This window comes from Nuphar pumila, chromosome 2, assembly GCF_984573655.1.
Source record: "Nuphar pumila chromosome 2, dmNupPumi1.hap1.1, whole genome shotgun sequence".
Classification (NCBI taxonomy): domain Eukaryota; kingdom Viridiplantae; phylum Streptophyta; class Magnoliopsida; order Nymphaeales; family Nymphaeaceae; genus Nuphar; species Nuphar pumila.
The window spans coordinates 91,913,803-91,939,972 of record NC_143250.1 but is presented as its reverse complement, the minus strand read 5'-3'; the positions used below and the strand labels follow the sequence as shown (position 1 = coordinate 91,939,972).

Genomic DNA, 26,170 nt, shown 5'->3' with positions numbered 1-26,170 from the left:
AGAAAAACAGAGCTCGCGTACCTGAGGCAGTCATTACTGAAGTTGTTGTGCTTGCCGGAGAGGGACAATCTTCAACTCAGTCTGTCTGCAGCCACCACAAGCGCAGGCCGTTGTATAAGGACGGTAAGTCGACCTCTTCCCTCCTTAAACTTCTGTATTTTCGCTCTCACAAAGGGTTGCTTATGAAACCCTTTTATAAGCTCAAAATGGGAACGGTTGAGTAATTGTTCCCTCTGATTGTAGGTTTAACGGAAAGAATACATTCATGTGGGGAAGCGTTACCCACATCGTGGGTAACCACCACAAACGTGGTGGGTTAACCCAACAAAGCTGTCAACATGTCATGAGTTATGGGATAATGTACGTACCTGACTGACCAGAATGCAGTTTAACCAGCATGATCCAATTCAAAAATAGGTAAGATATCCAACCTGCTGACAGCACCGGCCAATAAATGGAATTAAGTTTTCCCTGTACTTTTGTCAATATACATTTCCTCTCTCGGTTTATTTTATGTACTTTCTAGTTAGAGGACCATTAAAAGCTGCTGCTCTTTTACGTGGAAGTGTATAGAAACATAGTTTCTCAGAGTTTCTTGCTACAGGTGGAAACTCGCTTTACTGGAAGCATACTTTTTTTTTTTAATGGCAAGCTGGGGTTACTTAGTCTGACCCCTACCAGTTATACAAAGATATCATTGGGATTTGAGCTTGCAGCGTCACAAGACAAGGTGTCGTGCACTAGCTTCTCTTACCAGAAGAGCTTAGATGGTAGATGGAAGCATACTTTATTATGGTGGAGTGTGGAGCCTATTTCATACCTCGATATGAATTTTTTTTAAAGGTAGTCTTGTAATTTTACTTCAGACTTTTTGTAGGATCAAACTACAAAAGTCAAGTAGACTTTTTGAATCAGATTACAAGTCTTGAAGAGTTTTTGTTGTTGGGCGATACCCTGCAAATACAACAAGACAGGGAGCGTACTTGGATTCGCCATTGTCTGTGTAGGTAGTTCGGCGTTCTCCTCAACCGGTCGACGCCCACAATGAGCCCAGGCCTAATGTCGACGGTGAGCCGGACCCGTTCCACTGCGCCTGAAAGCAGAACAATATTTTGGCAGGGAATTGTTACGAAATCTCATCATTTTTGTAACTCCAAACCTCTATATATAATGGAGAATTGGGCAGTTACGTGTGGTCTCTCCACATTCACGTAACTCCCACCCACTACCTCCATTATACAGTCACTTACTTGACCCACTATCAGGATGTCAAACCGGGTCAGACTGTGGGTTGGACCCGTAACCCAAAATGTCCAACACTTGTAATATCCAAACTACACTTGTAGAGATTTTGTAACTTTTTTTTTGGCTTCCTCTATTTAAAGAGGACTATCCACCTTTTGTAAGGTATCTTAGAATCGAATAACAGGGTGTGGCTATGAATGTAGGCAACTCTTGCCAAACCACCTAAATCTTTGTTCTTCGTGTGATTGGATTTTTTCTTTTGCTTCTTCCTGTTTACTTATTTGTTCATTTGTGCCTATCGTTTCCCAACACTTTAAAAACGAAAACTCCTCTACTTCCCTGAAATAAAGGGAAGCTTTGTAAAACTCACTTATGAAATATAAGAAATGTGTTTCCTTTTAATGAGAAACCTGGTTTCTTCTTATTTCCCAAATCGATTCTTCTCAATGTTTTTTTCTAACTGATTATCGCCTACCCCTCAGTTCCTACCTTTTTCACATTAAAAAACTAATAATTTTGTACTTGTTTTCACTTCATTTCTTATTTGCTTCCGCTATTGTTTCCTATGTGTTTTATTTTTTGTTTCCCATGCATTTGCATAATCAGTATTTCTATTCCCGTACATACTTTGCCGCTTTAGCTTCTCTTTCATGCATGACTTCTGATATCTATTTAGTTTCCTGGCAACTATGGTTCAGAATACACAGACCAACTAAATGGATAGTGAATCATATTATCCCCTAGTGATAACATCAGGAGCTCCTTGGATGATGTTCATCCAGCGATCTCTCTCTGATGTTCAACGGCACCCGACCACCATGGATGCATCGCTTACATACTAATTGGCACTAGCAATTTTTTTCCTGGACACATTGATGGTCTGGATGAACGGCGTTTTAGAACTTACATATAGAATGGATGGCTGGGAGAAAAGCAATCCATACATGTGGTTGAATGTCATCCGTTCCATGGATAAAGAGCATTTGGAAGGTCCATGTGATGAAGAGCAACTAACCACCTTGGCTGGCCCGCTTAATTTTCCCCTTGGTAGGCCCCATGATTATTTTCAAAGCCATTCATGCTCTGGATGAATGACATTTAGAGCATTCTGAATGAAAGATTCACAGCAATCCAAAACTATGGGGGTTGGATGTCCATTGCATGGGAGACCGGCATTTGGAGGAACCCATGACAGTGTTATGATCAGAGGGAGGATCAAGTCAGACTCACCTCTGACGGTGACACACAGTTAGAGGTACCTTGGATGTCGTTCATCTTGAAAATGAATGACACCCATCAAAGGGTCTGTTCATTTTAACCGTCCATCCAAAACACTAACGACGCCGTGAAAAAAACTGGGGCCCATCCAAGTGATAGAGACATATCATTCGTACAGGTTTGAATGCAGTTTATCTTGAGATTAATGACCTGATCCCATCTCTTATGATCACAGATTTACTACTTAGGATTCGGTTCCAACAGGGGCATAACCAAATTAGGTCCAGCAAGGTTTAGCATAACCTGTCTCATACCCAGATGCAGACGTGCATACCCACATTAATGAGTAGAATCTCGTCCACGTGTATTTTATGTATATCGGACTAAAAAGGATGGGTTACGTTTATCAGTTTATTTAGTAAAAAGGTACATTTTACATTTAGCAATTTGTATGCTTTTAACCATATTTCAGTATTTTAATTTTGTTGACCCAAAAGCATATCGCAGGTGAATGAACCGGGATAAATTCCAATTATATGGTTAGGATTCTACTCATTGCTTCCAACTTTGTGGTAATACTCTTGCATCAAAGACTTACTCCTAAGCATACATATAAAAAATCTCATAATTAGATTCATATTTTTGGTAAATTAAGGAAAGAAAGAGAGAGAGTGCAAATTAAAGACATCAACCCAGAGAAAAATAAGACTACTTTATGTATGAAAAGAGTATACAACACTGGCCTTTACTCAAATGGCACTAATCATTTACAAAGGAGGCCGAAACCCACCCACCCCTGTTTTACAACACTGGGATTCGAGTGAGATCCCATCATCTTTTGGCTCAAAATACCTTGGAGAATGAAATTCATGACCACCAAGAAAATCTGACCTATAGAAATTTGACGGCTATGGGCAGAAATCACAAACAACCTTGGCAAAACTGGAAATCTATCTGGCACCTCGCCTACGCATATAAATAGGCAACATAAACAATGCTTGTGATACACGAGGCATTTTTCTCATCCAAGAATCTTGAAAGCCAATGTGGTCACTTCCAGATCGTAGTTGTAGCTACCCTGCCCTCCATTAATAATCATGGCGAAATATCAAAATCCACCCATTTTTAGTCATAAAAATATACCCCCAAATATTTATAATGATCAAGTCTGCCGCCTCCTAGGGTCAGTTGCAGTCAATCTGGATGCTGTACGAGCAGGAGGGGGTGAGACTAGATCCACAGATTCAGGAATGTCCAGACTGGAGATCATGGACGGACCAGGATCAGCCTGTCTCATGTCAAACTCACGCAGTTGAACTTCTACTTTCAATTTATCAATCCGCATGCTAATCTGCAAAGCAAGATACGAAAAATCATGTGGGAAGAGAAAACATACATTACGATGGACTTCAAAAATGTTGAATACAATCCCAGTTTAGTGTTTTATATTCTGACCATAATGGGTGCAAGAGCTGAATAAAAAGGTTGTGTTGCTGGATTTGATCGGATAGATGCATCCAAAATTATTAGACTTGGCAATCTATTTTAGGATAGCACTAAATTGTCAAATCACAAGGCAATTAGAACTTGATCTGCATGTTGAAAATAAAGATGGTTACAAGGTCTCAGCCGAGTTTGAATACTTGAATGATCTTATATAGTTGGGCTCTCTCAAGTTAGAAGCTATAAAGAGCCAGTTTGTTTTGAATATTTTGAAAATAAATATATATGCAGCGCTAGTACAAAACATCCATTTGATTCCGATATGATGACAAATTTGTTATCATGTCCCAATCAAGGAGCCATTTGCTTTTACATGGACTTTTTTTTTTCATTTAACCTTGCCAGGTGCAGAAGACTTGAAAGCCACCACAAATCCATTAGTGTTAAAGGTTGTGCTCAATGAGATTCAGTTACTTTCTTGGACTCATTCCCATGAATAATTTATTGTTAGGCCTTCTGAACCTACTGTTTGTTTCTAAGCTGTATAAGAGTACCACCATTATTTTCACTACTGGTTTTTCCGGTGATCCAAAAATCAACGGCTATGAAGTTGGCATCGATTTTTACACTCATAAAAACATGTTTTTTCATCGAAAAAACATGAACCAAGAGTTGATTCCTACTAAATCAAGCAAGCTGAAAACATCCATGAGGTTAGAATAGAATCCTTAGATTGAGTTGCACGGTTAATATGTATATATTAATATTAATATATTTACATGATGTGTATATGTATTAATATAGATATATATGTATTTTTATTTATAGTAATATTCATGTAATAGGTCATGTCCCTTAGGGGCATTTTTGTCATTTTATTGTGCAATAGACCCTGCCCATTAGGGGCAGTTTTGTATTTTTTTTATTCTAGCCGTTGGGACTAGCCCAACTAGCTATTGGGCTAGTCCAACGGCTAGTTAGACTAGCCCTCTTGCCTCTCCTTTGTTGTATATAAATGGGATCTTTCTCATATTGAAAATATTTTTCTTAAGCATTTTCTAAGTGAACAAAATATTATTTTTATATTTTGAGTGCTCTCTGGTGAACTTTTGTGAGCTACTGTGAAATGTGCCTTTGTGACCTTGTACTTGCGAATTAGAGTCTTGTATATTGCCTTTGTTGTTTTGTGTGTGTGCCCTACATTGTGTGCTCTTATGAGCATTGTGATTGTTCATGTACTTGGGCTTTCATTACATGGTATAAGAGCCCTTGAATATTGACCCTTGAGCCTTGTTGATCGTGGTGATCGTGTGATCGGATGATCGTGTTTGTTGTGCTCGTGTCTTCATTCTTCCTTCCACCTCCTCTTTACTTTCACTCCGTCATGGATGAGCATGAGTCTAAGATTGAGCTCTCCTTTAAGCTAAATGACACAAACTAGCCACCGCGGTGTAGAACCACCTCAAAGGGAAGAAGCTTTGGGGTTATATTTGTGTAACTCTCGAGCTACAACTTAAACTCACAAAGAAAGAAAGAGACTAAGTGAAAGCGCTTAAACGAGACGAAAGAACGAAAGCAATTCAAGAATATCAAATAAAAATGGAAGATTATAGAGTGAACATGTTAAGATTTTGGCATGTTTCATGAATAATGCAGAGTTAAAAATATGTGCAAATCTAACTAAATTCAAGAAGGCAAACGAAGTATGAACCTTCTTGAAAGGGATGTACAATCAAAATGATCTTGATCGACAATACTTCTACTAAGACAAGATTAGATCCACAAAGCAAGAAGACATCAATGTCCGAGACTACTATAGTGCCTTGCCCCAATTATAGGATGAGCTTGCACTTCTTAAGCCTCAATGGAAGGGACCCACCACTGAACTTAGACAGACAAATAGAGAAATAACACTTTTTTATTTCCTTCATAGCCTTCACCCGAAATTTGAAGTGTGGGTGTCTCTCTATCATAGATCCTCTCATATTCCGTTGAATAAATCGTTGGTCGAGATTTATCAGGAAGAGACTCATCTCGGCATGAACAGAGGAGATGAAGTGTTGGTCGTTGCTAAACCTGAAAACAATGTGAAGACTTACAAGCCTCCACACTTTGGGAAGCAAAACAATGAAGGACCAAGGAAGATTATTTGTCATTTTTGCAATGAGCTGGGCATATCAAACTGGCTTGCCCAAAATTAAAGACCATGGCGGCTTCTTTTAGAGATCCCTCATCCAAAACAAGCAATGAGACGAACAAGAAATGAGGTAAACTCAAAGATTCATCCATTGCACAATTGGCGGAGGTACTTCAATAAATTTTGAAGACATCACCTTCAACATCCATTGTCGCAATCGCATCATCCTCCCCTCCGAGTATGTCTTCTTGGATTCCTGACTTGAAGGCCTCTTTCAAGTGACTCTCCATGCATCTTTTTTATCCGATATAGGCACTAACCCATTCTTATCTTGTGTTTATACTACCGATGGAACTCCTTTAAAAAATCAAAGTATTGGCAATTTGAAAAAGGATTTCAAAATTTCTTAAAAATTCGTTATTCCAAAAGTTAGAGTTGTTTCTAAATTGAATTTAAATTTATTTTCTATTTCGCAAATTGTCAACTGTGGATGTGAAATCTCTTGGCTCATCTAAGGCTTGCTCCGTACAAAATCTCCAATCAGGGAAGCTGATTGAGCAAATGCCATAGGAGAGGAGATCTCTACTTAATGGATTTTTTTGCCATTTCCAAATCTTTTTGTAATTATGTTCAAGACAAAGATATTGTAACTTGGCACAAAAGACTTCGACATCCAAGTTTATCAATGTATCTTTTTCTTTTTTAGAAAAAAATTGTAATGAAAAGGATTTTACATGCAAAGATTGTATTTTTAAAAAGATGAAGTCTCTTTCATTATCCATAAAACTTTTATATCCAAAAAACCGTTTGAGTTGGTGCATTCGGATATACGAAGACTTTCTCTAGTCATGTCTAAAGGTAGCTACTCATATTATGTTGTGTTCATTGACGACTATACTAGATGTGTGGATTTACTTCCTTAGGTTTAAATTGGACGTCTTTTCATATTTTAAGAAATTTCACATGCTTGTTAAAAATCAATTTCAAAGCAACATTGTTATTTTTCGATCTGATTCTAGAGGAGAATTTATGTCAAAATATTTTCAAGAAAATTTAAAATGAAATAAAAAATTTCATCAAAGATCTTGTCCTAGAACCCCTCAATAAAATTGTCTACCGAAGATAAAACATATGAATATTATAGAAACTGCTAGGACTCTTCCTATTTCAAAGGATGTTCCTAAGAATTTTTGGGTCATGGCACTCCTTTAGAGGTTATCAATGCTAAAATGAGGGGCAATGATGACACTCATTTAGAGGATGCTACTCCCTATCGTCACTTAATTAGATCTCTCACGTACTTATCCATCACTCAACCTTATATAGCTTATGCAATCCACATTGTCGGTTTACATGGCTGCAATTATGAGAATATCAAATATTTAAAAGGCACCATAACCAAAAGGCTTTTCTTATCCTCTTCCTTATCTTTAAACTTAATCGCTTATACTAACTCTGATTGAAGAGGCAATCCTAATTATCAAATTTCTACTAAAGGTTATTGTGTTCTTTTAAAAACTCACTCAATTCTTGGATGTGTAAAAAACAACCAAAGATGTTTTCCTCCACCGAAGTTGAATATCGAGCTATGGCGACTATGACCGTGAAGACAGTTTGGTTGAGCGAAAACTTTTGCGAGACATGGGATCAAAGATGTGTTGCAATAACAAAAATGTTATCTATATTGTGAGCAATCACATCTTCCACAAGCGCAGAAAATATATTGAGATGGATTATCACTATGTTTGTAAAGAATTTATTAAATGAACCATTCAGTTGCCATATGTGACATCAGAATATCAACTTGCAAACTTCTTCACCAAAGTTTTGTTGTCGCCTCGATTCTCTTTCCTCAGCAAACTGTCGATGATTTCCTTGTTAGTTTGAGGGAAAATGTTTATATATATATATATATATATATATATATATATATATATATATATATATATTATCATAAATATATCTATTACTATTTTTTAAATTTTTTATAATGTATTCATTTACATACATATATACATTTCTTCTTTTATTCTAGATTGTATTCTGGGGCAAATATGCATTTTTTCCTTTTTATTGTTTTCATTTTTTTTATTATAGGACAAAAATGTCATCCAACGGCTAGCTAAATCGTTGGACTAGTCCAATGGCTAGTTGAACTCTCTTATCCCTCTTCTTATATATATGGGGATATTTTCCCCCTTTACTTCAATGACTATTTCAAGCATTTCAATTAATAAATATTTTTTAACTTGTGCTCTTGTGAGTGTGTGCCCATTAGTGGCTGTTGTGTTTTGCCATTAATGGCTATTGTGATATTGTGGACTCTTTTGTACTTGTGACCTCTTGTATTTGCCTAGTGAGACTTCATGTATTCTTGGTGCTCTTTGATTTCATTACATGATGGTCCAAGCCTTGGAGTTTTACGCCGGCAGGCTGAGCCAACGTGACCAGGTCTTCATACCGGATGCAGTTTTTTCGGGTTATAAATCCAAGAAAAAAAGTTCTAAATTCTGATATTAATAGTCACTGCCATTCAGGATTATAGAGTTTCCTTTGTTAGTACAGGGACCTTTAGGCAACAGAATAAATTGATAGTCACCATCAATCTTTTTTTCCACTAAATAAATTTTTGAGGTAAATCTTAACAGGTTAGGTTAATAAAGCTAATCTTGAAAATGCTAATTAATCTGGAAAAATTAACCACCACAGATCATAGATAACTCATCTCAGTCAGAACTTTTTTCCAGAAACAAATTGTACTAAAATAAGAAATCATGGCACAAGGGTAGTCCATTTTATTCTTGTAACTTTGTACATCATGTTGTCTTCTTTTTTCCTTCGTTATTATGCTAGAAAGAAAATGTTGCTTTTACATTCTTAAGAATTCTCATTCTTAGTATTTCCTCAAATATGGAAAGAATATTCTTTCTATCGAGATAGATATTAATCCGGATTCCCATGGGTGAGAATTTGCGTGTGACATCAATGGACAAAACCCCTAAGAACACCCATAGGCAGAATTCTCAGAAACATTTCATCATGCTTAACCCAGATATACCATAAATTCAACAATTATCAATTTGAGATAATATAAGATTTAGATAGACTTGGTACTTACCAGCTCAAGGTGATGCGGCGATGACTCTGCATCTAATATTCTCTTTTTCAAGTCATCTGTCTTTTTCCTCTCATAATCAGAGTTCTCCATCTCATTTCTAGATTCTCCTATTTCTTTATATAAGGCTGCACAATCAATATGTTAAAAACACATACAGTAAATGGATATGCAAAATAGATGAAATTTGCATCACTTTGAGAAATAGGATGGACATATGATAGCCCACAAGACTGCCAAAATCAAAAGTATAGCTCTTTCCTGAAGGATATTATAGCTAAGTCTGTCGGCCAGACTGAGGAATTAGAGCAATGAATATCAGAAACGAAAGAACACAAGTGTCCAGAAAAACATCCCAAGTTCCCAACCTAACTTATAAGTGCTTTAGTTAACATAAAAAACAAAGTAATAGTTTATCCCACTATAACCAAACTAGTACTAATGCAACTGAAAATCTGGATACCTGTAGAGGAGTTTGAGGTTTCAGGACAAATGCAATAGCAGAAAAAGTTCAATTTCCGGAATCAGCTTAAAGTCTAGCAGCCTTAACATGAGCAAGCCAATAATCATATACATAGAACAGGAAATGCACAATTCTGAATATATGGCATGCAAAGGGCATGGACAGAGTATCAAAATGTACAAAAGTTCCCTGGTTTTAGTTATCAACACAAACAGAACCAAGTCGGGACTAGAACCAAAAGCATTACACATTTTACCAATATCTTCCTGCTCATGTCAAATTTAACCAATGTTTTTGATCTTTCACCCCATATAGTTTGCAAAATTAATTTTAAATTAAAAGGTCAAAAGCAGGAGACAAACTCGCACGAAGGGAAACTCTGGTAGAAGAGATCGACAGAAAACAGAAGTTACAGAACCATATATACCTGTGAAAACAGAAAGTATCCAAATCTGAGTAGGGACATCATAGAGTGTCTTTGCCAATGTCAAAGAGGACTTTAAAATTTCTCTAGCCTGTCCAGTGTCATGTAGAGACAATGCCAAACTACCAAGGACAGTAAGATACTGCGAAACAAGTTGAATATTCCCCAAGTGCTGATGAGTGAGCCTTAGTCCGCTTGCTAGGCGAATTCTGAATGCATGTCCAAAAGTGATGTCACATTATGTTATTTTAAGTCTTCTTCCCCTTGTTACATTGTAATGCTTAAGAAAGAGAACTGAAAAAACAAGAGGAAAAAAAAGATGGAGAAGCAGCAGCAGCAATGATGAAGAAATAAATAGAAACAATCAACAGTCAGATGAAAGCGCCGTATCAAAAGTCAGATTCCATGATTAGAATTTAGAAATCTCAAGCTTTGTTAACTTGGAATTTTTCTCAGACAACATTGAACATACTCTAACTCTTGCCCATGTTTTTCACAAGGCTTCCTGCCATTAGCAATTAAATGTTTCTTATAAAATTGAGTCCGTGCAAATGTTTATGGGTGCATCTGGATATGTGCATGTACATGTGCATTGCTTCGCTTGCACAAAGCAACCTTGGACACTATCATATGAGGTATACCGCCAGGACGGCACTCTGATGCATTGGCAGATCCAAAGACAATGGTGGTTCAATATCTTCATGCAATTATATTTTCAAAAGATTATGCATAATTGGTCCATATGTTCTGTATTAGTGAAACAGAACCAACATCTTTCTGCTACCTAGACAAACCATTTAATTATCTACCACCCATTCATCTGGTTAAAGTACGAAATGTTGGCCAAAAGATAGAAGAACCTAATCTCACAAGTATTTTCTGATATTCATATTTACCAGACAATCTTTCCAAAATTTACCTGATATACAAATGTGGATGAGATATGAGATATCAGATATATCACTAGCATCTCTACCAGCAAACTAAGACACCTAGGTCATCATTATCTTTTCATTTTTTGGTGCTATGGATCATGTTTGGATGCCCAGAGTGTGAAAACACCATAAAGTGAAGTTCTTTCAAAATACCCTATACAGAGCAGAATGCAGATGAGCGACAAACTAACACTACCGCGACTATAACATGGACATGTTTTATTTCCAGTTAAATCAATGTCTTGAAAGTTGAAACCCAGTGTTCAAAGTTCTGATACTTAAATACATTAGATGTTACACGAAAGTACTATATAGGCTTGTTAATAATCATACCGTGCTTCCTGCAAATTATGTTGCCTCATCTGCAGAAGCCCATAAGCAAAAAGAACACCAGTTTTCTCCCGGACACCTATGAAGGAATCCATGACCCTATAAATTGGACCAACTAAATCCAATGCCTGAAAGAGCACAACAAAAGAAATCACTCAATATCTACTGAATCAAGATAAGTGACCACATAACGAGGACCCAACTGAAGATCATGAAAATCGAATTTTCACCTGGGAAGAGGACTCAGCATCACCAATGCATATATAGGAAACAGCTGAATAAATTTGACACATGGCTTGAAATGATTTGTTTTCAGTCAACTACAAAAAAATGCCAATGTGTTAGACAATGATCCACTCCAATTTGCAATAATTTCAAGCTCCTGGTCGCCAGTTACACTCGTAGCAAGATAACCAGAAGCACTGGATAGAAACACTTGAAGCATAATAAGTTCAGAAAGTGTCATCTTTGTTGTTATCACAATGATAATAATAAGCAGCAGTATTAATATCGTCCTTGCTATAAACTTCTATTATAGCAAACTATTATATTGAAGTATTGATCAAGCAGGGTGGTAGCTGGCGATCAATAAACCCTTTTTCATCTTAACGGCGAGCAGTCCTCTTGTTGTACCAAAGCATGTGCATCAATGCAATCATGTCCCAATGCCATAGTTCTATAAATATCCATGTTGCACAAAGCATATACATGTTGCATAATGGACCCATGTACTTGTCCCTGTGATATATGCGATAATTTATAAATCAATTTGCACTTTTCAGGGTTTCTTTCTTTTCATTAGTGAGGATATAGTTGACATCTTCCATCACCATGAGACGTGTGCATGAACAATTAAGCTTTTGTTCTCCCTAATTTTTCTGCAGGAAACTGACTCTCGGTGTTCAAAATCAAATAAAGCAAGTAGCTTGGCAACATGGAGTAAACACAAATATTTTCAACTTACGAAGTAAAACAACCGATTGCAAGCATTTTTCTTTTTCTTTATTATTATTTTGTCATGTGAAGGTATAGGCGTGGTGCTGGTGTAGATAAAGGGCAAACAGAAAATTAAACCCGAGCCCACCTCAGCAGCATGCAGGTACCAACCCCAGTAATGAATTGCTCGATGATGCAAGACATCAACCATTATATCAGCATGACTTAACCCAGAGGAATATAACAATTTTCACGATTTAGCTTGCTTTAAGGTTAGCAGGTTACAACTCGGAAAATTCATGGGCTTCAAGAGGAGACCAAGAAAACAAACCTTTGCTGCTTCAATAAAATGTGAAGCAGCATCACTGTAGCAACCTAGGGAATGTGCATACTGCCCAATAAGCATTTCAATCATGCTCTCACATCCTTGCAGGATGGTTGGAAAACGTAGAAACCAATTCTTCATTTGCCATAATGCCTGCAAAATAAATAAGTCATCATGTTAGGTGCAAGAAGTCTGCAAAAATGTCTTATGAAGAATACATTAGTTGTTTGAGACAAAAACATCAATGGCTACCAAACCAATTCGTAGTGACTTGTATCATCAGTTAGATAAGCCTCTGATTTCCAGATCACAAAATCAAAATCTTCGACGGAGTTCAGCAGCAAAATTGTTAGCAATTTCAAGTAATTAAACACTAGAATAAATACTTCAGCTGCTTCAGATTGTACACAACTAAAATTTCTATCTTGGAAAATCTTGCACTTAATGGATTTTAATTTTTTAACTTGTACATTTTCTCCAATTTTTCTCATAAAACAAAATTTTGAACCCAATTTCTTGCTTGATTGTATAGTTTTCCTATCATAAATGGAAAAAGTATTCTGACAATTGGCAGCAAGTTTCGAAAGTTTAAAAAACATGGAGTAGCTTACCTCTTGAGCTTCAAGAAATTCGGACCGTGTCAAATCAATGGAAACCTTGTTTTCCAGCAACTGCATCAGTAGCATCAAATACACACCTGCAATCCATATAGTCCGGTGTTGCAAATCCACCTCTGCACAAAATACGGCCACAAACAGTACCTCTCAAATAAAAAGAAACAATTCAGAAGTAAATAGCATAAGTCTTAGGAGCCATGAGAGACTTAGACTTAGACTTTAGATAAGGCAATTAAACCAATAATTCCAGCTTAAAATCATAAGAGAAACAGCAGAACATATAAAACTTAGCCAACTAAAAGAGAGCTAATCCAAAAAAAAAAAAAAAACAGACTTCTTATGTCAGGAAATTTTACAAGAGGGAACAGCTCTGAAGGTTTAACAGTAAACATGTAATTTAAGAAGAAAATAAGAATTCAAGAAACATGACAAACTATGACAACCCAAAAACACAACTGTAACGAAATAGAAAGAGCACAAGTCTTATGAGCTTACAAACACACAAGAGTGTGCACAACAAAGGACCACTTATGGGTCAATACAAGAACACAAGCAGAAAGCCACTAATGGGCAAGAAACAAAAAATATAGAATGTATTGCACATAAAATGCTTGAAAAAAAACATGATACAAGGGAAGGGAGGTATCCCCTTTATAAAGACAAGGGAGACTCAATAGAGTCGTTGGGAGCATCCCAAGGGCTCTATTTAAAGACAAGGGAGACTCAATAGAGTCATTGGGAGCATCCCAACGGCTCTAAATAGAGCCCTTGGGAGAATCACAGTGGCTGTTGGGAGCTCCCAACAGCTCTACTTTGTCAAAGATCAAAAAACCCCTATTAAATCTAAAAAAGACAAAAAGCAAAAAATAAATAAATAAAGACTAATGTGCCCCTAATGGGCACAGCCTATTACAATGATTGAAATGACCAAAATACCCCTAATGGGTATTACCTATTACAAAAATATACACTATAATATATATACACATATTTATATGTATATATATACAAATATATATAAGTATATATACTTACATGTACAACTTAACACTCCCCCTCAAACTTACGGTGTGATTGCCGAAAGTTTGTCAAGTAAGAAATAGAAACAGGGAGAAGGAAGAGCTTTTGTGAAGAAATTAACTAATTGGAATTATGATGCTACATAGGGTAGAACAATAGTCTTCTTAAGATATTTTTCATGAACATAGTGACAATCCATCTCGATATGCTTGGTGTGTTCATAAAACGTGTGATTGCCAACTATGTAGATTGCGCTCTTATTGTCAAAGCATAGCTTGGAGGGTGACTACAAATACACTTTCATATCTTCCAATAGTCTTATCAACCACATGATTTCAAATGTCATGGTAGCCATGACATGATACTCAACTTCGATTGATGATAGGGACACTTTTTGCTACTTCTTGCATTTTCAAGATACCAACGAATCACCTGTAAACACACAAAAACCAGTTGTTGAGCGTCCTTCATTGGGATCTTCTCTCCAATCAGAATTAGTATAAGCAATTAATTCAAGTGAAGAATAGGAAGATAACAATAGTCTTTTAGAAACAGAATTTTGTAAATATCTAATAATTCGCATAACACTCATATGCACAGTTGTAGGAAAATATTGAAACTAGCTTGTTGTATGTATTGTACAAGAAATGTCAGGTCGAGTAATCGTCAAGTAAGAGCTTCAATCATTTGTCGATAAGGAGTGAGATCTATATCTTTGCATTAATAACTTTAAGCGTGTTCACTCTCTTTTCATCTGTAATTCTAGACCTGTTAATAATCTCAGTCGCAAACTTGGATTGAGTCAGTAAATAACCATGTGCAGAATAACCTACCTCAATCCTTAAGAAATATCAAAAAAAACCTAGATATGTTATATCAAAACTATCTTAAAATACTCTTAATATAAATAGCTCTTTGTTTATCTCCACCAGTAATGATCATGTCATCAACATAGAGAAGAAGAAGAATAACACTTAAATCAAATCTCTTAACAAACATAATTGTGTTAGTATAACAAGATTTAAAACCAAGCTTAACCATAACAGAACTAAATCTAGCATATCAATCCTTAGGAGCATGTTTCAAGCCATATAAAGTCTTTTTTAAATGAAGAATCTTTCCCTCTGAAATATCATATCCTGGTGGTGGATCCACGTATACTTCTTTTAATTCATCATTTAAGAATGCATTTTTGACATCCATAATAAATGTGCAAATTCCTAATGGCAGCTATAGCTATGAGGGTTCTAATTGAAGTCATCCTAGCTACTGGTGCAAATGTTTCATCGTAATCTATATCATATTCTTGAGAATAACCCGTGGCTACTAACTTAGCCTTATATTGTTCTAGAAAACCAGCAATCTTTGTTTTAACCTTGTAAACCCACCTGCAAGGCTGCAACCTATGAATTTTTTTTGGTAGATCTTCTATTTGTCACATGTTTGATTTTTCTAAAGTTTTAAGCTCAATGTTCATGGCTTCTATCTATTCTGGATGACTTTTGGCATATTTATAGGTATTGGGTTTGAAATAGGGAAAATGTTCTGATAGACATGCTCTATATTGGGGGTAAAATGACTCATAGGATAAAAACCTATATGGGGGTCTAGATTCCCTAGTGAATTTCCTAAGACTGCTAGATTCTTGTGACTCAAGGTTAGAATATTTTTCCAAGGAATTAGGTTGACTATCGTTGTCTCTTCTATATTGAAGAACTAGAAGTTTACTTCTATCCATATCATAGTTCTCATCACCAAGAGTATTTGGCACAAGTTCTTCATTAAGAATATCAATACTTAAAGAATTTTCCTTAGGAAGCAACACAAACAAAAAGGAATAATTATTATCTTTCTTAGGCACACTTTGATCAAATAAACTTTCCTTTTCCAAAAAAGTTACATTTCTAGAAATATAAAGTTTATCATTTTTTAGTTCATAACATCTAAAACCTTTTTGAGTTTCACTATACCTAAGGTAAACACAAGGAATAGCCCGAAGAGATCATTTATCATTTTTGTTGGTAAGAACAAAACATTTGCATCCAAAGGTTCTCAATCTAGAGTAACCAAGAAAAATTTTAAAAAGTTTTTCAAGAAGTGTAATGTTTTGAAGCTTGACAGAAAAAATTATATTTAAAAGGTAAACAACGGTAAGTACGGCTTCGGCACAAAATTCCTTTGGAACATTATTTTTAAATAAGTAAAGTTTTAGTAGTTTGTATAATATGCCCATGTTTCTTTCTGTCAAACCATTTTGTTGAGGAGTATAAGCACATAAGCACAAGATCTTTGGTGAATAATTTCATTTAGTTCTAAATACTTTTTGAAATCATTTGACATAAATTCTCTCCCCGAATGAGAGTGAAAATAGCTTTTATTAGATTGAAATAAATTTTTGACTAAGTTATGAAAAGATTTGAAAATTTCAAATACTTCATTTTTGTGCCTAAGAAAATAAATCCATATGTATCGAGCATAGCCATCAACAAAGATCACATAATAAGCAAGGTGCCGGAACCCATACATCTGAATGTATTAATTAAAGTGGTTTAGTAGCAAAAAAGTTCTTTCTTAAAAGGGAATGGCCTTCATTTTTTCAAGAATTCAATCAGTGCATCAAAATTTTTATTATAAAATTTTCTCAAGATAATTTAGATATGCGAGGATGACCTAGCCTTTGATACCATAAAACAATATCCAAATTTTGTACATTGTAACAAAAAGTATTTTTAGGAATAATCAATGGATCTATGTAGTAAAGATCTCCTTCTCTATAGTCTTCCCCAATCTGCATCCCGGATTGAAGATCTTAGATGAGAATAAGAGGAGACCGTGGCACCCAAGATGGAAGAAGATGATCCCTTGAGAAGAGGTTGTAAGGCCTCCACTAGTTGGGACAAAGACATGATTCCAATGGATTTGGAATCTCCATTAGTTATACTCTTGTCCTCATGTGATGCATCTACGTTTGTCACTCTTCGCTCATCTTTTTCTTTAAACTTGGGGCAATAATGCTTGATGTGCCCTGGTTCTCCACAATTATGACATAATTTTTTTCTCCCTTCGTCACTTCGTTGCTTCCCAAAATTAGATTTTGTGAAATGAGGAGGCTTGTACCTGTAAATCTTTGCTCTTGGTCTTGAGACAGCCAACACATTATCTTTGGATTCCTTGGACTCGAACATGGTCTTCAATCTTGTCTCTTCCATACATACTGTAGAAAGATGCACCACATCCTAGGTAGAGAGAGAGAGATGGGAGAGAGAGAGAGACGGTTGCACATGTAGAGAAACTCGTTAATTAACATTAGGGCTCTCTCTATGTTAAATAGAGAGAGGCCAAAATAATAAATTACATCTAAGTCCCTTATTTAATAAAACTTTCAAATAACCTCCAAACTAAGAAGGTTTAAACTTAAACCACCTACTCTCAACACTCCCCCTCAAGTTGGAGCATAGATATCAATCATGTTCAGCTTGTCACAACATTTTGAGAAATTTGGTCTAGCAAGGGGTTTTGTAAACATATCTGCAACTTGATCTTCCGACTTTAGATATTTGGTAGTGATATGTCCAGCTTGAACCATATCTCTTACATAGTGGCAAGCAACCTCAATGTGCTTTGTTCTCTCATGAAAGACAGGATTGTTTGCTATATATGTTGCAGCCTTGTTATCACACATCATGGTCATAGGAGAGGAAACCTTCACCTGAAGATCATGAAGAACAGTACGAACCCACATCAATTCAGCAGTTGTTTGGGCCATAGCCCGATATTTTGATTATGCACTCGACCTAGAAACCACATTTTATTTCTTACTTCTCCAAGAAATCAAGTTGTCTCCCAGAAACACACAGAATCCTGTGGTAGATTTTCTATCCACTACAGATCCTGCATAGTCAGCATCAGAATAGGCCACTATCTGCAGAGTTCCACCTTTCCTGAACAATAACCCCTTTCCAGGAGAAGATTTTAGATATCTGAGAATCATAATAGCTGCATTTCAGTGTACCTCAGTTGGTTTGTCCATAAACTGGCTAACTTTGCTTACTGCTAAAGCAATATCCGATCTGGTCACAGTTACATACAGTAGCTTCCCTACTAGGGAGCGATAGCTTTTGCTATCAACCGGTTTTGACCCTTCTTCAAACAACTGAATTTTATGGTCCATGGGAATATTTGCTGGTTTGGCTCCCAACATTCCCGTTTCCTTTAGTAAGTCAAGAACATACTTCCGTTGAGACAAAATCATCCCTTCACGGCTCCTGGCAACTTCTATACCCAGAAAATACCTGAGTGAACCAAGGTCTTTTGTAACAAAGTGTTTTTGAAGATGAGCCTTTGTGGCTTCAATAGCTTTCACATCATCTCCTGTAAGAATGATGTCATCCACATATACCACCATAACAACTATGCCAGAGCTAGTTTTCTTGATAAATAATGTATGATCGGCTGCTGACCTATTAAAGCCAAAGCGTGACATCACTTCAAACAACTTTTGAAACCATGCACGAGGACTTTGTTTCAAGCCATAAATTGCCTTTCTCAATCTACACACCTTCTGACACTCCCCCTCAACCTCGAATCCTGGAGGTTGTTGCATGTAAACAGTCTCAGATAGATCCCCATATAGAAATGCATTTTTCACATCTAATTGATACAAGCTCCAACCATGTTGAACAACTACTGAGAGAACAAGACGAATGGTACCCATCCGTGCAACAGGAGAGAAGGTTTCAAAGAAATCAATATCATATGTCTGAGTATACTCTTTTGCTACTAATCTGGCCTTGTACCTTTCAATAGAACCATCAGATTTGTACTTTATTGTATATACCCATTTACATCCAACAATGTCAGCATCTGCTGGGGAATCAACTAGATCTCATGTATGCTGAGATACTAAAGCATCCATTTCTTCTTGCATAGTCAGCTTCCAGCGATTATCAAGTTCTGCCTGCTGATAGTTCAGAGGAATAGTTTCAGCAGATAAGGCTGAAATAAAAGACTTCATCTGATTTCCAATTCTGACATCGGAGACAAAATGAGATATGGGATATAAGGTACATTGTCGTGTCCCTTTTCGTAGAGCAATAGGCCTGTTATCATCATCATGAAGATCATTATTGTCAGTAGAACTTACCTCAGGGGAAGAAGAAGATGAAGGCACTTGCGGAGGTGGAGCTCTACGCACATATACCAATGGAGGATTATGAAATCTGGAAGAGGATGAAGTTTGGTTCGGTAATTAGGGCACGGATTCCAAAGGAAAAGAAGGTATAGGTAATGGAAAAGACTCAGCTGGATCAACCTGCAGTGGGGAACCGGTACTAGAGTAATATGGAGTGGATTCCAAGAAAGATACATCCGCACTAATATACTCTCGGCGAGAATTAGGATCATAACATCGATATCCCTTTTGATTTTTGGGATAACCTATAAATATGCATTTTGTAGCTTGAGCAGCTAATTTATCACGGTCAGGGCCAAATTTGTGTACAAAACAAACACATCCAAATATTTTGGGAGAGAAAGAGAAGAGTGGGGTATTGGGTTTTAGGATATGTAATTGAATTTGATCACCCACGGAAGAAGAAGGCATGCGGTTGATCAGATAACAAGCAGTGGTAATCGCATCACCCCAGTATAACGCAGGAACATTAGATTGAATCATAATGGTCCGAGCAACATCAAGCAGGTGCCTATGTTTTCGCTCATCCACCCCATTTTGTTGAGAGGAATAGGCACAGGAAGTTTGAGGTTGAATGCCATGATCTTGGTAAAATTGTAACAGAACTTTTGATTTACACTCAAGAGCATTATCAGTGCGAACAATCTTGACAATAGATTCAAACTGAGTTTTTATTTCAAGAATTAAGGATCTGATAATACTTGGAACTTCAGACCGTTCTTTTATTAGAAACACCCATGACAACTTAGAGAAGTCATCAACAATAACAAGATAGTATCGACACTGAGTCCTAGTAGGAATCTTACATCTACATGAAGAAGTTCAAAAACTTTATTACTAGACTGACTCTGACTCAAAGGGAACGAGCTTCAATGAATTCTGCATAGAAAAGAATGGAGAAATATGACTCATTAAGTTGAATCCATGTTGGGATAAGGCATGATGATGATGATGATGATGATGATGATGATGCAGGAAGCTTAGATCTCAGCCTCAATCAAACTAAACCCGTAAGGCTTCATCAGACCCCTAAGAGTCACATAGTTTCCTGGATTCTCTGGTTCCAATAGGAATAGCTGCTCAGCAGCAATCTGTGCAAGTTTGACATTTTGATGCACTCTGCAAGTAGCAAGCAAAGAACCCCAAATGCTTCCATCAGGTTCAAGCGGATTCTAGTAATCAAATCCATTGCTTCCTCAAAACGTCCTGAACGACTGAGAAGATCAACCATGAAAGCATACTGCTCCATACTTGGCACAAATTTGAACTCATTAGTCATGCTCGTGAAGCACTGTAGTAACATTTGCTTTTGGAGCATATGAATTTGATGAAGAAGAGGTTGGCCGGCCATGTTTATCCCAGCACCGATCTTCTAAATGTCCAGATTTTCCACAAAATTTACATTGAAGTTTTCCTCTGCCTCACATACCTCGTCCACGACCTCGTCCTCTGATATTCTGAATATTTCCACGCCCATAACCAGAGGAGACAACTAGAGCTGATGATTGGGTCACAGGCTGTGATTGTGGAAGAGATATCGCAAGTCTACTCAGGCGATTGTATGCATCAGCAAGAGTAGGTACATCTGATCCAGTCAACATTTGGACTTTTGCAACAGAGAATTCTGAAGATAAGCCTGTAAGAAAACAAGCAACCATAGTATGTTCTTGATGATCCTTCTGCTTCGAACAACAAAGAGGCCTGTGAGCATTGAGTCTTTCAAACGGAGTTTTTACTGATGCATAATACTGGGCCAAGGTCTGATCTCCGTGCTATAAATTATATATCTCTTGTTCGACTTGCAGGATACGACTCACATTAGTCTCTTGTGAATACGTATCTCTAAGATTGTCCCACAACCGTTTGGCTGTATTATAATAAATTAAACCATCTGCAATATGAGTTTCGACACTATTCATGATCCATGACATAACTATGTCATTATCTTCATCCCAGGTCACATATTTTCCCACTTTTTCAGTGGGTTCTTCTTCCAACAAGATATGTTTTCTACGATGTCCAGATACCGACATCATGAACGTTCTGGACCACCTGGCATAGTTGGTTTCATTCAACCTTACAGATAAACTTCTGTTTCAGCAGAGATAAAAAAAATCTGGACAGACTTCAATCTACACAGGGAATAGCGTGTGTTGCACTCACACGACAACCAGCAGTTGTTCACACGCACACAAAACCACGACAGTAAGAAACAGCAGCCCACAACAAGCGTAATTTTCCAACACAGCAGGGAATCAAGCCTGCAGTTTCCACGACAGTAGTGAACAGCAGCCCACACACATGAATAATAGTACCAATTTTTTTTCAGCACAGCAGGGAGTCACGACCAACATAACTCTGCATATGCATAAACTGAATCATAACAGAGGTTGCTCCCAGACATATGCTCGACAGTCATATCTCAATCACCAGCACAGCACAACAAGTGTGATTGTTGTTTCTCTCAAATAACAGGAAGTCACGACAAAAAAAACTCGACAAGAAGATTGCTGCCAAAGCCCAAACATCAGGATATTACAGCCATAAAACTTGGCAATCAAAACATCATGGCAGGAAATCACGGCAACAGGGAATCACTGCAGGGATATCACGGCAACAGGAATCACGGCAACAGGAATCACGGCAGGGATATCGCGACAACAGGGAATCACGGCAACAGACAAAAAAACAGGAAACGAGGAGCACGCATCATGTTCCCTTAGATCTGATGACAGATCTGGGCCATGACCTAGGTCAAAACCCAGATCTGTTATCAGATCTTACACAGAAACATAAATAGCTAACCACGATCGATTGGTGAAGAGAGAAACTCGGCAACAGTTTGATCACGATCGATTAAGCTCCCACGATCAATGCTCTGATACCATGTAGAAAGATGCACCACACCCTAGGTAGAGAGAGAGAGAGAGACGGCTGCACATGTAGAGAAACTCGTTAATTAACATTAGAGCTCTCTCTATGTTAAATAGAGAGAGGCCAAAATAATAAATTACATCTAAGTCCCTTATTTAATAAAACTTTCAAATAACCTCCAAACTAAGAAGGTTTAAACTTAAACCACATACTCTCAACACATACTTTGGCCAACACGTATTAATGTTTGCTCTGGGTCTTGAGACGGCCAACATATTATCTTTGGATTCCTTTAGCTAGAACATGGTCTTCAATCGTGTTTCTTCCATACATACTTCGGCCAACACTTTATGTATGGTACAGCATCTATAGGAAACAGGGCGAGAGAGAGAGAGAGAACACAATGGCTGGGGCGGCTCACAATAGCTCGACCTCCAAGCCCTAACCATTTTATGTATGAAGCAACTATACAACTATCCTTGTAATATCAGAGATATTACAAGGATGCCATTAATGAGAGAAATACAGCATGTGTTTCATTAACATACCATGTGTATGGATCTGGATCCAGATCCATACGCAAGCTATATTTTAACACCCTCCCTCAAGTTGTACGTGATTTTGGATCATGTACAACTTGCTCTTCAATAGCCAAAATTGACGTCATGTTAACCCCATGGTAAACAAGTCTGCCACTTGATCTTTTGTTCGAACATGACGTAGTTCTATCTCCTTCATCTCGACTTTCTGCCGTATGAAATGTTGATCAATCTCAATGTGCTTCGTTCTGCTATGCTGGATAGGATTACATGCAATGTTTATTGTGCTTTGATTGTCACATAGAAGAAAAGATTGAATAATTGTCTCCCCAAGATCACTCAATAAGTGTCTAATCCATGTGGCTTCTGCCGTGTCTGCAACCATCGATCTGTATTCAGCCTCTGTACTCGATCGTGCCACTGCCTTTTGTTTTCTGCTGCTCCAGGACACTAAATTGTGTCCAATATATACACAATATCCAGAGACAGATCGTCTCTCATCTGGATCCCCTGCCCAATCTGCGTCTATATAAGTGATGAGTTCATGTCCTCTATGCAAATTATCGTTCTTGCGATAAACAAGTATGTCTCCTATAGTTCCTTTTAAATAGCATAGAATGCGCTTCACAGCTTCCATATGACCCTCCGTTGGAACATGCATAAACTAGGATACCTGATTGACAGCATAAACTATATCAGGTCTGGTAAAGGTCAAGTACTGTAACATTCCCATGAGACTTCTATACATTGTAGGGTTGACACAAAGATGATCATCTTCAGAGCTCAGCCTTTGATGTAATACACTAGGAGTAATGACTGGTTTGCAATTCGTCATCCCGGCTCTTTCCAGAAGGTCAAGAGTGTATTTTTGTTGCATGAGTGTCAATGTGTCTTGTTGTCTGTCAACTTCCACACCAAAAAAGTACCTCAACTCCCCTAAATCTTTCATTTTGAAAGTTTTCATTAAAAACTGCTTCACGTCTTGCACATGATTATCTGAACTCCCAGTGATCACAATGTCATCAACATATATAAGAAGAAGTATAACAATGTCTGTCTTTTGAAAAATAAAGAGTGAGTGATCCAGAGAGCATCTTCTAAAACCATAACTTTGAATTTGCATAGAGAAACTTTCAAACCAGGAACGGGACGCCTGTTTCAACCCATACAGAGATTTCCTTAGTTTGCACACCCAGGCAGTAGGATCCTTCTCGGCATAACCAGGAGGTTGCTCCATATACACTTCTTCATTTAAAGTTCCATGCAAAAATGCATTTTTAACATCCATCTGGCTAAGGCTCCAACCTCGATCGACTGCTAGGGATATGATGACACGAATAGTACCCATTTTGACTACCGGACTAAAAGTTTCATCGTAGTCTTCACCATATTGTTGTGTGAATCCTCGAGCAACAAGTCGTGCCTTATATCTGTCAATGCTTCCTTCAGGCTTATACTTTGTTTTATAAACCCATTTTGAGCCAACTACATTCTTTCCTTCTGACCGAGGGACTATTTCCCAAGTCTGGCATTCATGAAGAGCTTTCATTTCTTCATTCATAGCTTCAGTCCAATGACGGGATTGAAGAGCTTGATTAAAACAAGTGGGTTCAACCTGTTTTGTGAGCTGAAACATAAACAACTGGAAATCAAGGGAGAAGGTTCATAACTCACCCATCATTGAATAGGATGCTTAATGCGTGACGGCCATTGAGCCGGATCATTGGTGATGCTTTCCACATTTCTCGGCTCTGTATTTTTGTCCCGTCTAGTGTATATCTGCCCAGAGAAGCGTTCTACTGGGGGTGGCTCAACTGGAGACTCAACTGGAGATGATTCAACATGTATTTATGAGTCATTCAACTCCCTACTCAAGCCGAAGGAAGGACAATTTGTCTAACAAGTTTCTCCTGTATTAGCAAAAAGATTTGCGCTCATCCATGGATCATATACTTCTAATTCTCGAGATGGCAACGCTGCAGAGTCATTGACCTGAAAATTTTGTTCGTCAAAAACAACATTTCTGGAGGTCCTAATACGTTTTGTAGTAGGATCATAGCATCGATAACCTTTGTATTCATCTGCATACCCAACAAATCTGCACTTGACAGCCTTGTCCTGAAACTTATTTCGCAGAGATGAATCAACATGTACATAACATACACAACCAAAAACACGCAGCTCATCGTAAGAGGGATGATGCCCGAATAAAGTATAATAGGGAGATTTCCGATCCAAAAGTGTCATAGGAAGACGATTTATGATATGAACAGATGTGTGAAAAACTTCTGTCCAGAGACTAACGGGCACATTGCTATCATGTAACATGCTCATCGCGCTCTCAACAATATGTCTGTGTTTCCTCTCTGCAACCCCATTTTGTTGAGGAGTATGAGGGCAAGAAACCTATCGACTTATTCCTTTATCCCGAAGAAAGCCAATAAACTCGTTCGATGAATACTCTCCTCCACCATCACATTGTAAATGCACAATATCACAAGCAAACTTTGTTTTGACCATCGAATGGAATTCCCGAAATATTTAAAAAACTTCATGCTTGTGTTTTAAGAAATATATCCAAGTATATCGAGAATAGGAATCAATAAGGATAACATAGTAACGACTGCCAGAAAGAGAAGGAATAGGTGCGGGTCCCCAAACATCAGAACAAATAATCTCAAATGGCTTTGAAGCTCTTTTATTTATAATATGAAAAGGAAGAACATGACTTTTGCAGAGTTTGCATGAAGAACATTTATTATTATTATCAGAAAATGAACATAAACTAGACTTTGGAAGGAGACCATCAGATACAAGATTTTCAACGAAACCTCGACTACAATGTCCCAAATGACTATGCCAAATATTTGGTTTATTACAATGAGATGAATTAAAAACTTCCAATGAAGGAAAAAACAAAGACTCTGAAGGCGAAGACACTGAAGAATGCTTGGACGACTTCAACTGGAGGACTGGGACTGAAGACGAAGACACTGAAGGAATCTCCTTGAAGACGTACATGTTTCCTTGTCGCCCCCCCTTAGCGAACGTCTCCTTCGTTTGTAGATCCTTAACATAAACAGAAGAGGGAGTAAATTCGACAGAAGAATTCATATCGTCAACAAATTTAGCTACAAAAACAATGTTCTTTTTAATATTAGGAGCAAGAAGGACATGGGACAAGTGAAGTGAGGACTTTGACATAGGGATATGTGCATTGTCAGTATGACTAATGGAGTGATAAGTTTCATCTCCTGTAACTATACTACCTTTTTCAAAGTAAGGCAATAAGTGAGATAACTTACCCGCATTACCCGTAACATGTGTGGCGGCACCTGAATCAACATACCATTCGCCT

The 26,170-nt window shown here is 37.4% G+C and overlaps 1 protein-coding gene across 1 annotated transcript in view; it reads right to left on the bottom strand.

Annotated features, from left to right (window-relative positions):
* Window positions 1–3,158: 3,158 nt before the first annotated feature.
* Window positions 3,159–26,170, bottom strand: part of LOC149846104 (Tetratricopeptide repeat (TPR)-like superfamily protein) — a 37,911-nt gene continuing 14,899 nt past the window's right edge. The window contains exons 7-13 of the mRNA XM_089996175.1: window positions 13,183–13,304; window positions 12,578–12,724; window positions 11,541–11,630; window positions 11,314–11,438; window positions 10,049–10,254; window positions 9,162–9,286; window positions 3,159–3,814 (exon numbers count right to left, since the gene is read on the bottom strand). Of these exons, the coding sequence (XP_089852301.1) occupies window positions 3,626–3,814; window positions 9,162–9,286; window positions 10,049–10,254; window positions 11,314–11,438; window positions 11,541–11,630; window positions 12,578–12,724; window positions 13,183–13,304 (1,004 nt within the window). The 3' untranslated portion in view covers window positions 3,159–3,625. The remainder of the gene's footprint in view (window positions 3,815–9,161; window positions 9,287–10,048; window positions 10,255–11,313; window positions 11,439–11,540; window positions 11,631–12,577; window positions 12,725–13,182; window positions 13,305–26,170) is intronic.